This window comes from Henckelia pumila, chromosome 2, assembly GCF_033568475.1.
Source record: "Henckelia pumila isolate YLH828 chromosome 2, ASM3356847v2, whole genome shotgun sequence".
Lineage (NCBI taxonomy): Eukaryota > Viridiplantae > Streptophyta > Magnoliopsida > Lamiales > Gesneriaceae > Henckelia > Henckelia pumila.
Window position 1 is genome coordinate 188,736,495 of NC_133121.1, and position 16,915 is coordinate 188,753,409.

General features: G+C 37.0%; 1 protein-coding gene across 1 annotated transcript; it reads right to left on the bottom strand.

Annotated features, from left to right (window-relative positions):
* Window positions 1-11,979: 11,979 nt before the first annotated feature.
* Window positions 11,980-13,806, bottom strand: LOC140884998 (pumilio homolog 12-like). Its single transcript, XM_073291910.1, has 5 exons — window positions 13,173-13,806; window positions 12,899-13,064; window positions 12,656-12,819; window positions 12,319-12,577; window positions 11,980-12,228 (listed from the first exon to the last, which is right to left on the bottom strand). The coding sequence occupies exons 1-5, from the start codon at window positions 13,409-13,411 to the stop codon at window positions 12,088-12,090; spliced, it is 969 nt and encodes a 322-aa protein (XP_073148011.1). The 5' UTR covers window positions 13,412-13,806; the 3' UTR covers window positions 11,980-12,087.
* Window positions 13,807-16,915: the final 3,109 nt, after the last annotated feature.

Below are 16,915 nucleotides of genomic sequence, written 5' to 3' on the forward strand. Positions count from 1 at the left end.
CTTCACCCATTTTGAATACGGGTGGGAACCAACTCGTCATCCTTATTTTTCACCACAGTAATTCCGGTTTTCTTGGGTACCACTTGAACGGACTGACCCACTGACTGTCAAAAATTGGGTAGATGACCCTAACTTCAAGTAACTTTAGAATTTCCGCTTTGACCACCTCCATCATTGGTGGATTCAATTTCCTCTGCGGTTGACGTGAGGGATTTGCCCCATCCTCCATCAGAATTCGGTGCATGCATGTAGACAGGCTAATTCCCTTGATATATGCTATGGTCCACCCAATAGCAGTTTTATTCTCCTTCATAACCTTGACCAGTTGTTCTTCTTGCTCGGCTTCCAAGCTGTTGGAGATGATGACAAGTAGTGTTTCTCCTTCTCCAAGGAAAACATACTTAAGGTGATTTGGAAGCGTCTTTAGCTCGATCACTGGCGCCTGCAAAACAGATGGAAGACGCCTATTATTAGAGATTGGTAAAGATATGTAAGAGACATTACCTGACTGAGGTAGCTCAGGTGAACTATTCAGAATTTTCTCAATCTCTTCCACTTCTTGACTGCATCGAATCCCATCTTCCGTCTGCATAATGGGTGCTGTAATAGCCACCTCTAAATCATCTTTTCCTGCATGCTCACAAAAATCTTGTGCCAAGAAATCCAAAATGTCAATAGAAAACACACAATCATCACTATCATGAAATTTCATGGCATCATAAATATTAAATTTCACAACCTTGCCATCAAATTCCATAGTGAGTGTGCCACTGTGAACATCAATTTTTGTCATGGAAGTTTTCAAAAACGGCCTGCCTAACAAAATAGGACTATTATGATCACCGTTTTCCATGTCTAGCACATAAAAATCAGCAGGAAAAACCAACTCATTCACTTGCACTAACACATCTTCGACTACTCCCCTAGGATATGCATTAGACCTATCAGCTAATTGTATGACAATTCCAGTCTTATTCAATGGGCCAAGTTTCAAGGATGCATAAATAGAGTATGACATAACATTAATTGATGCTCCTAGATCTAACATGGCTTTTTCAAGTCTAATATTTCCTATAGTACATGGGATGGAGAACATACCTGGATCCTTTCATTTGGCGGGTAATTTTCTTTGGATCACTGCAGATACATTCTCACCTAATTCCACTTTCTGACAACCCTTCAATGTCTGTTTCCTCTTTGCTGTGCACAACTCCTTCAAAAACTTTGCGTATCGAGGTACCTATTTAATAGCATCTAGCAATGGAATATTAACCTCACATCTACGAAAAGTTTCATAGAGCTCCTTAATCCCCTCACCTTTCCTAGAGTCCTTAAGTGCTAAGGGAAAAGGGGCAACAGGATTATATTCAGATAAAGGAGGGAACTTACCTCTTGGCGCTTCATCCTTGGATGCTTTTTCTTCACTTACCTTTTTCTCTCTTCTTCTTTTTGCTTCTCTTTGGGCTCAACCTCAACTTCTTTCTCCTTCACCTTCAATTCCTTCCCAGTTCTTAGAGTTATTGCACTTGCGTTCTCTCTTGGGTTCACCGCAGTTTGAGATGGCAGACTGCTGGAATTTTGTGCTTCCAGCTTGTTGATTGCTGTAGCGAGCTGTCCCATTTGAGTAGTTAAGTTTTGGATACTTGCCCGGGTGTCCTGTTGGAAAGCCAAAGTGTTAGTTGCAAGATCCTTAACTATATTTTCAAGAAACTCACCTGGTGTAGGAATTTGAGGGCGCTGCTGTTGTGGTTGAAAGGGTGGCCTAAAAGCTTGATTTTGCGATGGAGCCTGAGGTCCAGGTTGATTTGCTTGTTGATTCCCGTATCTAAGATTGGGATGATCCTTCCAACCAGGATTGTACGTGTTGGAATACGGATCATACTTCCGATGTGGTGGTCCAGGAAATCCGCCAGTAGCGTTTACCTGTTCAACTGAGTCCTCTTGAAGTGTAGGACACATATCAGTTGTGTGTCCTATTGCAGCGCAGATGTCACATGCCTTCGCAGTCTGTCCATTCCCTGCAGCCATCTGACGCACAAGAGTCGTTAATTCAATTAATTGCTGCTCAAGGGAAGAGACATTTACCTCGTTGTTTCTCCTGGGTGCATGATCAATTTTGTTGGTGCCAAATTGCTGAGAATTGACAGCCATATTTTCTATTAAGTTCCTTGCTTGCACCGGAGTTTTGTCCACAAAAACTCCTCCACTAGCCGCATCCAGCATACTCCTGTCATGAGGTAGCAAACCTTCATAGCAATATTGAATTAAGAGATTTTTACTTATCTGATGTTGCGGGAAACTAGCGCATAGCTTTTTGAACCGCTCCCAATACTCGTGAAGTGATTCCCCCGTCATCTGCTTGATTCCATAAATCTCTTTCCTGATGTTTGCTGCTCTCGACGCTGGGAAATATTTTTCGAGAAAAATTCTTTTCATGTCAGTCCAGGCTGTGATCGATCCAGAGGGCAAGTAGTATAGCCAATCCTTAGCAGCACCCTTCAAAGAGAAAGGAAAGGCTCGAAGTTGGATTTGCTCCTCTGTTACTCCATGTGGCTTCATGCTAGTGCACACTACATGGAACTCCATCATATGCTTATGAGGATCTTCACCTGCAAGACCATGAAAAAAAGGCAACAAGTGAATTAATCCAGATTTCAATTCGAATGTAGCATTATTTTCTAAGGGGGCAAAAGTAATGCATAAGGGTTGCTGATTCAAATCTGGAGTGCCCAATTGTCTGAGGCTCAGGTTCGCATTAGCAGCCATCTCTTCTTCTTCTTCTTGTCTTTTACGAGCTTCTCGCCTACGCCTGTACAAAGTCCTTTCAATTTCTGGGTCGTAGGGGACTTTTTCTTCAGACGAAGAATCACCTGAAAGCATGAACGATGGGAGAGGTACTAGAGATAAAGAAAAGACAGAGAGTGAGATAAACAAAAAAAAAACTAAAAAGAACACAAAAAAAATTTAACACCGATCCCCGGCAACGACGCCAAAATTTGGTAGCGCTTATCGTGTACGCCCAAATTACCCGACTCACTCAGCTAAATAAATACATGCAGTAGTGTGAGTAGGGATCATTCCCACGAAGAAAGGTAAAATTCCGTGTTCTTTAAAAATATGAAAATAGTAAAAAGGGGGTTTTTGGTTTGAAATTTATCCACTAAAATTTAAAAATAATTATGAATACAATTCTATCAATTACCAAACACAATTAAATCACAACGGAAAATTCAATAAGAGACAAGTGTTGGTTTTGGTCAACTACACCCTTGATTTCATTCGTTCGATCATCGATTATCTAAAAATATTTAATCCTGTTAAATATTCATCATTGAAAATTAAATTCCTGTTTCACCTTAATTGTAGTTAACTAGACACAAGCGTTCTAAGATAACCCTTACCAATGAATTAACCTAATACAAGCGATAAGATTTAAACCCACGATAGCATGCAAACTAGTAAAACTGATAAATCTAGACAACCCATACACAAGCGGATGAATTTAGCCTAGTCAATTATTATCCCTACAATTCCTAATCTCACAAGCGGACGATTATTAATTGCAGTTGCTTCGCAAATCAGATAATTCAAACAATTACGGATTCAAACTCCAATTTAGCAATAGATTTTATATAATAATTATCAGGTGATCAAGCTAATAATCAAATATACAATCATGAAATAAATCAGAATAATTATTGATACTCAACAATAATCAAGCTCTGTAAAACATAAATCTCACGAATAAATTAATCAAGGGCTTCGTCTTCCTTAACCAAGTATTAAGAACTAGCCAACACAATTCATGAAGAACAAAATAAAAATAATAATAAAAGGCGGAATTCTAGAATTCTCAAAAAAAACCTAGACTTTGCAAGAGATAAATCTTCAACTCCAACTGAAAGTCTCCGTTTTTTTCTCCTAAACTTCATAAAAGACTTATATCTTGGCAAAAAATCGTCCAAAGATAGGCCTAGTAATTAAAACAAGAGTTTCCAAAACATAAAACTCTTCCAAAAATAAGTCTGCGCACGACGGCGTGGGCGCTCAATGGGATGGCGCGGGCGCGCAGCTTCTTCGCATCTCGCATTCTTCAGAGTGGCGCGGGCGCTCCACTCCCACACATAAATTCCTTGTTTGCTACAGACCATCGCGCGGGCGCTCGGTATTACTGCGCGGGTGCGCCTGATGTACTCTTTTCACAATATTCAGAGCGGCGCGGGCGCGCCTTCGCTTCGTATTTTCTTTTTATCTTCATCTTTCAAGTCTTGATCTTTGATTTTTCTTCCATTCTTTCTAGCTTAAATCCATCAAATCAAATCCAAGGCTCTTCTTGCCTTCATCCAACAAAAACAACATAACATCACATAATACCTACCAATCAAACACAAGATTCAAGCTAAATACTAAGCAATATAAGCGCATAAAATGCACTTATCAATGATTCTTCCTTGAGGTGCAGAAAGCTCCTAAACATCTTCCAATTGCTTGCTATGATGAAGGTAAACCACTGAAACTTTAGCAATGGATCAACATCATGGCTCTAGAGTATAGGTAATCTCTTACTGTCACTTGTTGAATTTCTACCCTTATTTTTTTTCCTCATTGTGTTTTCCAATTATTCTGTCCTTTTTTTTTTTGCACAGATACTATAGTCTATTCATTTCAGATTATTTGTGTGAATGGATTTTTTAAGACTAGTGGGCATTTAACGACAATTTGTTTACTGTGAATAAAGTTTTTGCTAATTCTTCTAAGTTATTAAATGCTCAAGAGCGAATATCATTTACAGCTGCTGCTAGCAGATCCGAAGTTAAAAGAGAAGTTTCTTTCATTACTTCTTACAGTTCTTTCTATGCCAATATTTGATTTTTTGGTTTAGTTGGCCAAATTTCTCTATTTATAGTAAATATGTAAACACCAATAATCCATGTTTTGAGCTAACTTCAATTCTGATGTGTAATTTTTTTTCAGATCTTGTATTCAAGAAGGCTTTCGGTGGTGCTTCACAGTACTCAAATTGCTATCATCCTCCTCATGCCTTTTTTTGTGCTTACCAACTGGGGGTTTAACTACTTCACATGCTTCCCTATTACAACTTCTTGAAAAGTAATGAATTTGCTACAGGAATTCAAAATTTGTGCAAATAACTTTTTAGTTTAACTTTGAGAAAAAATATGCATGAGAAAGCTATTTTGATCTCAACATCCAATTTCAAGTCAAATGTCAAGCAATCGCACTGGCCAATCATCCCAAAACAAAAAAACTTAGTCAAGAGACAATTTTTTAAGAATTACAAGCTTATGGGTTATTTCTTAAGCTTACGACAAGAATCAAACTAGCATGCAAATGGCAGAAGTTCTTATGGAGGAATCATACAGTGAATATCTTAGGTACCTGTAAATTTGTAATGATATGCATACTGCAGTAGCCCGTGCCTTTTCTTTCTGTTGAAATTTCTTTATATTCAGCGTTTATTGTTTTTCTCTGGCTCGAATCCTTTGAAGTACTAGACAGCATTACTTTCACAATGTTTTTTTTTAAAGAATTTGATAACGCAGGGCATTAAAGAGAGAGTGAAGACCAGGGAAGAAAATTCTGAGAGGGAAGGACAAATGGAATGCAAGGTTTATTATCATGGATATATTTTTTCCTGATCATTGAGCGATCTCATTTTTTCAAAGTTACTTCTGCTTGTCCGCGGTAAAAGCTTACTTGAATTCTTTGCAGTATTACCTGTCTGAAGGAGGATGCAAATATGGAAAAGATTGAAAATACATTCATGGAAGAGACCGAACCTCCATATCCCATACTTTGGAGTTAAACTTTTTAGGCCTGCCGATTCGACTGGTATAGCTCTCTCACACTCATAATTTGAAAATGATGTTTTTCCATCGAATTTGCTGATCATGTTTCCTCCTATCTAGGCTTTGGGTTGATTTAGATTTTTAAATGTTCTTCATTGATGTTGAAATAAAATAGTTAGTTTTGATGGCTAAAGCATTTCCCCCCGATACTTAGAAATGGGAGCGGAAGAATTTTAGCGATGTATTTTCATGGAATTGGACAAATGGTACAGATAATCCACCTATTAAAATAGCACTTAGTTTGATCTTATATAAGTGACAATTCAATTTTTTGTATCTTTGGCGTATCCAAAATAATAATGGTTTGTTGCTGCATCTAATTTTTAATTAATCTGTTTGTCCATTTTTTTCCTCTTTATCTAGGCTTTTATTCCTTTCTGGGATGAAATGATATTTATTTGTTTGTTCTTATAATCCGTGGTTTGACAACTGTATGAACTGCCCTTTTTTTTTGGTACAATATAGAAGGTGATTTTCAAAACATCTCATTGCTCTTGAATTGACAAAGTAAGTTCTGCGGGCAATGGTGAGTTTAGCGGTGCTGAATTGAAAAAGATAATGGCGAATGAAAAACAAGCTGAAATTGCATTAAGTGATCCGAAACGGGCCAAAAGGTAATCTGTCCTTCCTTTTTGCTTTCATTGCTCTTGAAATAGACGAATTTTATGTGCTGTGTTATGAGTAGAATATTGTTGTTTTAGGATTTTAGATAACCGCCAATCTGCTGCTCGGTTAAAAGAACGGAAAACAAGATATATTGCAAAGTTGGAACACAAGGTCCAAAAAATACAGACAAAAGCAACCACATTGTCCGCACAACTTACTTTGCTTCAGGTGAGAGATTGATTAGATTTTTTATTGTTCAGGATTTTTGGGTTTTAAACTTTTTCTCGAAGACGGGTTTTTGTTTGCTTTCAGCGGGATTCTGCCTGTCTGGCCAACCAAAATAATGAGCTGAAGTTTCGGCTGCAGGCTATGGAACAACAGGCCCAACTCCGAGATGGTGAGTTATGATTTAAAGTTTTTAGTTCTTCTAACTGCATTTTATGGAGGCTTAGTTTCTTTCTTCTTCCTCTTATTTTTTAGATTGTGTATAGGAAAATACCAGACATTCTGTACCATTCATCAATAAACACAATCTCAATATAATGGTAACAAATATATATATTGAAGATTGCATTGATAGGAAGAAAGAGTTATGCTACTTGAAATAACCGATGAGTAGGTAATCAGGCCGTAAAATTTTACTCCCTGAATGAATGATGTCATAGTAATAACCCTTGGCACTAAATCCTTAACATCAAGAAATTCTTGTTTGGTCTATGTTGTTATTTCAACTTGATAGAACAGTCAAGTGTATGCTAATTAAGACCATAGTTAGTGTTCTCCTATATCTTTTTTAGTCGCCCTTTTTTATATTCGTTTGACTTGATTACATATTCATTCCTGTAGTTTAAGAGAATTAAATTGACTATTAGCTGCTTTGTTGGTTGGCATAGTTGAGGTTTTGACAATCTGTCATATGAACTGTATGCAGCTGAATGGCTGAATGCTTCAAGGATCGGACAGATGTACAGTGCTTACACATGTGGCAGAAGGTTCTTAATCCAGAACTTGTAAAAGGTCCATGGTCAAAAGAGGTTGGACAGTTTTTCTCTTCTTCCTTCTGATTTGACTCCCTGCTCCCTCCCTCGGTTGTTTGCAACTCTTTCTCATTTGTGTTAGCTGCTTGAATGTTTCATGAGAGTTCATTTAATACTCCTTTCAATATTCAATCCGTCACAGTGCAAATTTTGAATCTTGTCTGTAAGATATCATTTCTTGTATCTTGTCTGTAAGCTGCAGTTTACAATTCTATTTCTTATATCTTGTCTATGCACTGAGGTTTATCTATTTAGGTAGTGTTTGAGATTGTTTCAATGAAACACTTTTCAGCTATTCCATCACAAATTTTGAAAATTGTGAAAGAAAAGTTGAAAAGTGTTTCATACAAGCAAATCCCAAACACTACCTTATAATGTTCGTTTTTGCAGATGGCACAATCATCTTAATCCTAACATTAAAAAGAAGCTTGGACACAAGATGAGGAATTGGCTTTGATTCATGCACATCAAATTTGTGGAAATAAGTGGGCAGAGTTGACTAAGTTTTTACCTGGGAGGTACTCGAATGCATGCTAATTACAAGAAAAATAATGTTATGCTGTTAAGCGAATATGAGTTTTCATATGGAAAAAATATGGATCTTATGGTTGTTTCACGTGCTGGGTGAGCGAGATAGAATATGGGCCTGGCATCATATAAAACGACTGTTTAATAGGCTTCCTCTGGCTGCATTGATTGAAAAAAAAATTATTTGCATGCATGGTGGTATTGGGAGATCAATAAATCATATGGAACAGATCGAGAATATTCAGCGGTCAATCACAATGGAAGCAGGTTATATTGTTCTGATGGACTTCTTGTGGTTAGTGAATGTCTGCTCTTGCCTTATTTTTAACTCTTATCCTTGTTATAAATTTATATATGACGTTTTGTTGTGTGAATCTTTCCTTGAAGGTCCGATCCTACTGAAAATAACAGTGTGGAAGGACTGGGGACGAATGCAAGAGGTCCTGGTTTGGTTAACTTTGGGGTAGGTGTCTCTCTTGACGGTTTCCGCATTGTTCAATCCTAACTTGTAGTGAACAGAGCTGCTCCTAATACCCTTGCGGCCCATTAAGGACTTCTTAAATTTTTGAATTTTTTGCGCCTGTTCATGCTTTTGCTCTTTTGCTTGTGTGCAAACATGCCAAGTAATTTGTTCTAGATTTTTTCCGTTTTTGTCATTTTATAGTTGCAGATTATGCTTCTTTGGCCGAGCTAATCCGATTTTACATTTTAGCTTTTAGAGTCAGGGAAATTGGATGGGTCCTTGTGTTATGAGTATTGTGCACGTTAATTTTGGCAAAGAATGATTTAAACCATAGGTGATGTATTGAGTTTAATCATATTATTTTGATAATAATTCCTCAGTAATGCTAAATTCTAAACCTCAAGCCATTTACTCAATCGAGTTGGTACTCATGAGATCAGGAGCTATCGCTTGGCCTTGTTTCCTATCCCAACAATAATGTTTCCTGGTTCTTATTAGGATTGGATCATGGAGCAGTAGGAGAGAAATTATTGCATGTGCAATAGCTGGTTTATCTAATGAAAGTTCGTTGGTGGTTATATCTAAAGGTAGGTTGAAGTTTCTCTTTTCTTGTGATTTATGTCTTATGCCAGCTCACTTTCATTTTTTTGTCATGCAATTCTTTATTCCTTCCAGTCTTAAATATGCATGTTGTGGTGCTTCTTGCTTAGAAATTAAAATTCTTGTTTGCTCTGAAAGAGGAGGAATCCAAATTATAAACGTGATCACCAGAAAGCTCGTGGGCTAAGTGCATGGAAACGTGGAGGTATCATCGGTGTTGCTGCACTAACTGGAGGAACCTTGATGGCTATTACTGGAGGTATACAAACTTTATCATTCATTAAATAATTGAGTAACAAAATCATGATTGTTAAATCTAGTATCTGGAAAGAAACTATTTCCGCATTCCTTAATTAAATGGATCACAACTTGATAATTCCAATCGCTTAGTGATGATTTCGTAATTCGTAGTTCATTTGATAATTCCAATCGCTTAGTGATAGTTTCGTCATTCGTAGTTCATGTTCTTTTACTGATAAATGTGTTTGTTTTTACTTTTCATTTTAATCTATTTATATTTGTTTTATGTTTGTTTTAATTTTTAATAATTTACAGTATGGAGATATAAATTAAAGGAAAAAATATTGTTGCGGCTTTTATGAAAGCTTGGGACTCTAACATGTGCTGAAGAAAGGAATCAAAGTTTTTCGAGATTAATGCATAGTTTTTTTCTAGTGTTCATTAAATTAGAATTCGATTATTTTTTTATTTGAATGATTTATAATATTGAAAGACTCTATATTAAATTTTATTTTACAAATTTTTGAATTTTGAGTGACTTATAATATTGAAAATTTGTGAATTAAATTTTTTTTTGTTTTTTTTAATAAAGCGTTGTCTTTACCAGAAAAGACAACGCTTTTTTGAAGCGTTGTCTTTTCCAGATACAATGACACTTAAAAAGCGTTGTTTTTTCCAGAAACGACAACGCTTTTTATAAAAGACAACTCTTAAAAAGCGTTGTCATTTTTAGATACGACAACGCTTTTTAAGCGTTGTCGTTTCACTTAAAAAGCGTTGTCTTTTCCAGAAACGACAACGCTTTTTATAAAAGACAACTCTTAAAAAGCGTTGTCGTTTTTAGATACGACAACGCTTTTTAAGCGTTGTCGTTTCTGGAAACGACAACGCTTTTTTCGCGTTGTCTTTGAGCGTGGTTACAACATTGCCTGCGACAACGCTTTTTCGGGGACATTAACAACCCGTAAAAAGCGTTGTCTTTGGCCGTTTTTCTTGTAGTGCCAACATAATATATCAAATTAGTAAAACATGTATCATAACACATAAAATGCAACATATAAGGATGCATACTCACTGACAATCTCATTCAGTACTTACGTACCTCTCTAAAGCAATCCTAGTACAACAAGTCTAGGGTTCAAGCCTACAAGTCAATAATTACAATATCACTATTATTAATCTAAAAGTCTTAACTAAGCTAATAGATACTTTCTAATACTATTATGGTTCTAAGGTTATATCTGCGTCCATCATCAGCCCTTTGTTGTCGAATCTCTAACTCCTGGGCACAACTCTGCTACAAGTTTCGTAGCACCTTGCTAATATCCGATCCTCGAGGATAAGGCTAAAACCCTAAGAATATACACTGAAATGCACTGAAACACCTCCAAACACAGACCAAGTGAGAAACTCGACCCTTATTTATATGCAATGGTTCAGAAGCTCCGATTCCTAGTTCAGAAGCTTTGAACTCGCATGTCTTCCACATGCCAAATTGCCCTGTTCAGAATCTCCGATCTCGCATTTCAGACGTTCCGATCTCATGCATGTGTCTGCGTGTCCAAACGCTGGCGACACGTAATTAGTGTGCAAGGTCTAACCTTTTGGATATGAATTCGCCAAGGAGCCAAATTAACTACTACTCTGTTTTTTTCCTGATTCACCAAAGATCAATGCCCGACCCTCTTCGGTTTTCATCACAAGAGTTGTTGCAGTGTTGATCGTATATATTAATTAAGGTAATGGGACTGAATAACTATTATGATTATTAGCGACACAAGGCAACACGCATCTGCTTACAAGAGCATGCTAGCTAGTAGGCAACATGTTCAACATGCATAATATTGCAAATCAAGAACAATACATCTATTAAAATAAGCAGCAAACACTTCCATGCCCATACCCCTAAAACAAAGAAAGTGGGTAAAAATATCAACTTTTGATCTGATCAATATTTCGAATTAGATTTTAAACACATATCCCGTTGCACAACCTGATATTCTGGCAATCATTGACAACTAACACATTTTTATGACAAAACTCGAACAATCTATACACTAACCTTTTAACATGGAGACCTTAGCAAAAACGATGGACATTACCTTGATAAATAATGTCAAGATTGCCAGGACTGCAGCATATCGATGTGGATCGTATATCAAGATCAAAATATGAAGTTGAGCAGGTGTAGGATGAGCTAGGATTGGGGAAGAGAAAGTTGGTTATTACGATTTCTGAAATCTCTAGAATGAAAAGAGGGGAAACACTGATGCCCACCAACAAGAACATGATACCTTAGCAAAAACGACGACATGATGACATGATTCTGTAAATGGGGAGCTAGATTAACTGATCACGAAATTACAGCACAAACCTTTTGTCTTTGAAATTTAGTTGTGCTCGAAATCGGTTTCACTCGATTGGGACAGGCTAGGGGTGCTTCTAGATCAATTCCAAACTGTTACAAGATGACACCAAATATAGTTTCTCTAGACACCCCAAACTCAATTAAACAGCAAGATCTCGTGTCACTTGTTTTGGTCCTCTACATTGAGATTATAAAGTGTAACACAGAAACTCAATCAATACGAAGGAAATAAAACATTAAAATTAAGATAATTAGAAGAGGAAATCAATCTTGAGATGGAACGGAACATTTAAGTTACTAATTAAATCTTTAAAAGCACACCCTATAACACAAATATGCAAGTATCAGACACATCATAGACCACACATACGAATGAAGTCATATGTATGGCAGGGACGGGTCTCCATGCAGAAAGGAAGCCATATTTTTCCATGAACAGGCATGATTCATCTTTCGTTTTTTATCCAGCAGATCAGAATGTCGGAGAATCAGATCATTCAAATTCCTAAGAGCTCTTCCCTGCAAAATTGTATAATGTTGTATTAACCTCAAATTTTGTTCATTCGAGCCAGCAAGACAGTAAATAAAGATGATAGTTGTTATTCGCACGCGAGAGTATGTCTTAGCGGATTCGAGAACAGAGCGGCCATCAGGATCTAATAGGATCCCAAGGAAAGCTGGACCCGTGATTAATTCTCGGGTGATTTCAGATGCAAACTTTCCTTCGAATGCCTTGATCAATTTTTTCAGTACAATGCTCCCATATTCATCCGTCGCCAGGACATGGAGATACCCTTGCAGTCCATACACTATACATGCTACATCAAAAGGCATCTCCAGTCCTATTACATGCAGCATTACTTGATGCCTGAAACCAGAAAAACGATGGATTTTATACGCGCAAATCTGTAAGTGGGACATGAAAAGGAAACGTAAGCGTGTCTACCCGAACTCGTCTGTAGAAAGACTGTATGATTTTGAAATTATTTTTGAGACAATTCCCTTGCTCGATAGTATAGTGGCTTTTGACAAGATGTGTTGCAGAAGGTCGGATCCATATTTGTCGTAGGCAAGTTCCAAACAATTTTCGGCCATTACATCTACTATTGGCTGCAAAAAACAAAAGTATTGTTATAGTCTTATAGATATTGCGAATTTAAAATCTTGGATGAAATTGAGCAACAAATACTTCAGTTTCGACTGCAGGGGCAGGGAACATTTCGAGATATTGGCGAATAACGCGAGAACCAAACTGGTCATTAGCGAGCGGAATCATGATGTAAGTGAAGAAAGATATCATATGAACTACTTGCTTCGGTGTCAGGAAACCGAGAAATTCCTGCATGGACTCGGATCTGCAAAGAAATACGGAATCGAGTTATTACTGTAAATTCAAGTTCAAGGAGGTGCTCGGATACAGAAACACTAAAATCCAGAACTCAAAGTTAAAGTTATGAAAATACCCTTGAGAGTCGAGGCAGACAGTCATGAGTAAACAAAGATCATCAGTGACAGAAGAAACCAACTGTGTCATCTGTTCTTCGTCGCATTCTTTGTATAGCTTTCGAAGTAAATCGCTACCTGATCGATTTAACATGACCATACATATGCAATCTTTCACCTGCGAAAAGATCATTGGGATGTCTTCTGATTTCCATTCTTGGAGTTTATGATTCAACAACTGGTAACAGGATGGATCCATTGTTCCGAAACCCTGCTTGCCCTTCAAATCTTCTAAAGAAATAGACAGCGGACGGCGGCGGCGTTCGATGGCTATTTTGCGTTAAAGACTTGGGATAATTCGTAAGATTCTCCAATAATATTCGATTTCCGCGAGAAGATGAGGAAGAAACCGATTTTCATCAGAGATTTTCAGAGATTCGGTAATACTCTAGGGTTTCGGTTTCAAAAGACAACAATGTGTGTGTGGCAAAATTGAGTTTTAAAACGAGTTTTAAATTCGGTATGACACTGGAATGAAATTCTTTTTAACGGTACGATACCATAATTTGGTATGGTATATCGTATCGTACCCAACCCTAAACAAGATTGCTATTTAACCCAAAAATCCGATTTTTTTTAAAAAAATTCGTCGGCCTCTGTAGCAGCCCGCGGAAATGCTCTTGCCGGACGTTCATCAGAGATTGGATCAGAGATCCGAACGGTCACTTTGTAGCCAACATCAAGATGAGTCTTTTAGTACCAAGAAATCAAAGATCGGACGGTTGGATCATCGGAAAATCGAGTTAGAACATATGGGTTCTGCACAAAATTCGGTTTCACTGTAGCAGTCCACGTTTTTTATTTTTCCGGCTGTTCGCCGGAGCTCCTATCAAAGATCCAAAAATCAAATTGTAGCCAAGATCAAGATGAATCTATTGGTATAAAGAAATCGACGATCAGACGGTTGGATCGTTGGGAAAGTGAGGACGAACGTATTGGATCTGCACAGGTACTGTTCATCGTCTTCTTCGTCGGAAATTTCATGATTTGAACTCGTTTTTGTTGGTTTTTGAGATGCTAAAAGGTAATAGATGATGTTTAGAACATTTCCTAAGCTTATGGTAGCTTTTTGCGTCGAAAATTGTGTAGATCAAAGCCCGAAAACATTCACCACCGCCGGCTGAAATTCTCCGATTGCAGCCGCACCGGAGCTCTGGTCCGACTGATTTTGGTATGGTTGTGTTCGTCTCGTCGAGAGCTACAAATCTGCAAAATTTGGTAATTTTTGGAGAAGTTTTACATCGCCGCCGCATCGCCGCCGTCTTCTCCGATTTTTCGGCGACCTCCGACGAGTTAACCAATTTTGATCGTCTCGACGTGATAGATTCAAATATCCAAGTTTCGAGTTGAGATTCGAAACGATGAAGCGGTGAGAACGCGATAAAGTTTGCAAATTTATCGATCAAAGTTTGACCAGAGTTGACGGATGTTGATTTTTGTATATTATGTGATTTTCCGCAGATTCAAAGCCTGTCTATGACATTTAAAGGTAGAGATCAACAGACTAGGGGTTTGAACTTTTCCAGACTTGGAAAATTGAGGTATGAGCTGATGTTGATTTTCGAAGGGAATGAATACTCGAGTGAGTTTGAGATTCTCGAGTTCCCGATTAAAATCACATACTTGCATGTATATTTGATTATTTGATATTGAATGAGAATTTGAATGATTTAATTGATTTTTGATATTATTTGAAAGACATGAGTTTGTCTATATGAAATTGTTTGAAGTAAGTGATTTATATATTCGATTTGAAAAGCATGATATTGCTTATTTGAATTACTTCAATGATTTTCGATATTATATTCATGAGTTTGAATATACGAGTTGAATGTGTTGACATCTTCGATACATTGATGTCTGAATACATAGATTTATTATTTTCGATTCGATTAAATTGCATTTAATTCATATGCATTCATCTTGAGCCAAATTTCTTGATTTTTAGAGGGCTGAGTTGCCCAAATTCGAATTAGACGTTTGGGAGCTATATCGAGTGGCCTGGGATGTTGAGTTCCCCCAGTGTCAGCATACTCCTATAGTTGCACCAAAGTCTAGAGGTTTGAGACGCGTAGCACCACCCCGAGCGGGAGCGTAGGTGGGTTGTTGCGTGATCTTGACCTCGGGATCCCAACCGATTGTCCGAGATTCCTTTGATTATCTGATTTGATAATCCCGATTTTTAAACACATGCATTTCATTGCATTTTCATTGAAGAATATGAATGTATATTATGATTTTAATATACTTACTTGATATTAAATGTTTACGTCGCTTTTACTGGGATTTTATTCTCACCGGAGTTATCCGACTGTTATCTTGTTTTGTATGTGTACTTGACAATAGGTGGGGCAGGAGCTAGTCAGAGTCGGCATGGTTAGCTCGGGATCGAATGATAGATGTGAGGCGTCGATTTAGAAGTCGAATAACTTTTAGAACTCGGTTAATTTTGGAAGCATGCTTTTATTGTCGAATTTATTGTATTGCATGTATTTTAAACCCCGATTATTTTTTTAGAATTGATATATGTCTAAGACCGAGTTTTAAATGATATTTTATTGTTCGAGCGAGACACTGGTTTTGTTTAAAAAAAAATTTGTTGATTGTCTTGGCTCATTTATTTATGGATGATTGTATTAGAGGATTAGAATCGAGGTTCTCACATTAAGTGGTATCAGAGCGATAAGATTATTGGAATGAAATAGAAGTGAGTGAGCGGGGTAGATCGAGTCCGCTTGATTTATTTTCTTTCACATGTGATTGATTGATTTGTTTAAATACATGAATTACATGCGAGCATGCCTTACTGATTTCAAACTATCTGTTTACATGATTATGTGAATTGATTTTTTTAAAGCATGCATTATATGAAAGAGTATCAAAACTGAATTCGAGATGAAAATTCGAACACTCATGCGATTACATGAGTATGATGATTAGAGGATGATCAAAACTGAGTTGATAATTTTGATATTCCGAGAATTGTGCTTATGTGAATATTTGAGATAATTGTGAAGTCGATATGGTTGAGATAGCTAGCAAATCAGATTTGATTTTAGTGAAAGACTGCTTGCTCCGAAAGATTGAGATTATGATAAGAAGTTGAGGTTTATTAATTGTTGAGCAGGATTAGATTACAGTTGAGATTTTTTAATATGATATTTTGGATGGTTATATCATTGTCGTTACCAGCTAAATCTCCTTGTTGAGATAATAATTGTATGCTCTCGAAAATGAGAATTAGTATCGATGAAAAATGAGATGATCTAGAATATGATTAGATGATGTCTGTTCTTGAGGATATTCAATTAAAAATCACTCGAAGTTTACTGTGGCTGATATTGATCGAGGTAAGAGTTGGTATTTTAATTCTTAGCAATGATTGAATTCATTCGTATCAGATGAACCTCAAGACAGAACATAGATAGAAACTCAATCTTAAGAATTTCAGAATTTCAGGATGAGATCAGATTTGATTAGTGATGGAAATGATTGGTAAGAATCCTCGAGATAAGAATTTTATTGATCTTGACTTGTCGATGTGAAGAATGTGGTGTAAGTTTTGAGAGAGTGTTGTAAAAACTCTGAGATCAAAGCTAGATGTTTCAAACTCCCATTCTGAATAAATGATTCGATTTATAAGAAATGATAAGCTTGAATTGTGTGTGATATCAAGATATTGAGTAGAAGTGAATTGAGATCG

Bases quoted from the DNA above. Each gene is read 5' to 3' on its own strand.
- LOC140884998 (XM_073291910.1), bottom strand. From the start codon at position 13,411: ATGGATCCATCCTGTTACCAGTTGTTGAATCATAAACTCCAAGAATGG. The intron at 13,065-13,172 runs GTATTTTCATAA...ATTTCTTTGCAG, and splicing joins GTCTGCCTCGACTCTCAAGG to ATCCGAGTCCATGCAGGAAT. The intron at 12,578-12,655 runs GTAGACACGCTT...TTCTGGTTTCAG, and splicing joins CTTTCTACAGACGAGTTCGG to GCATCAAGTAATGCTGCATG.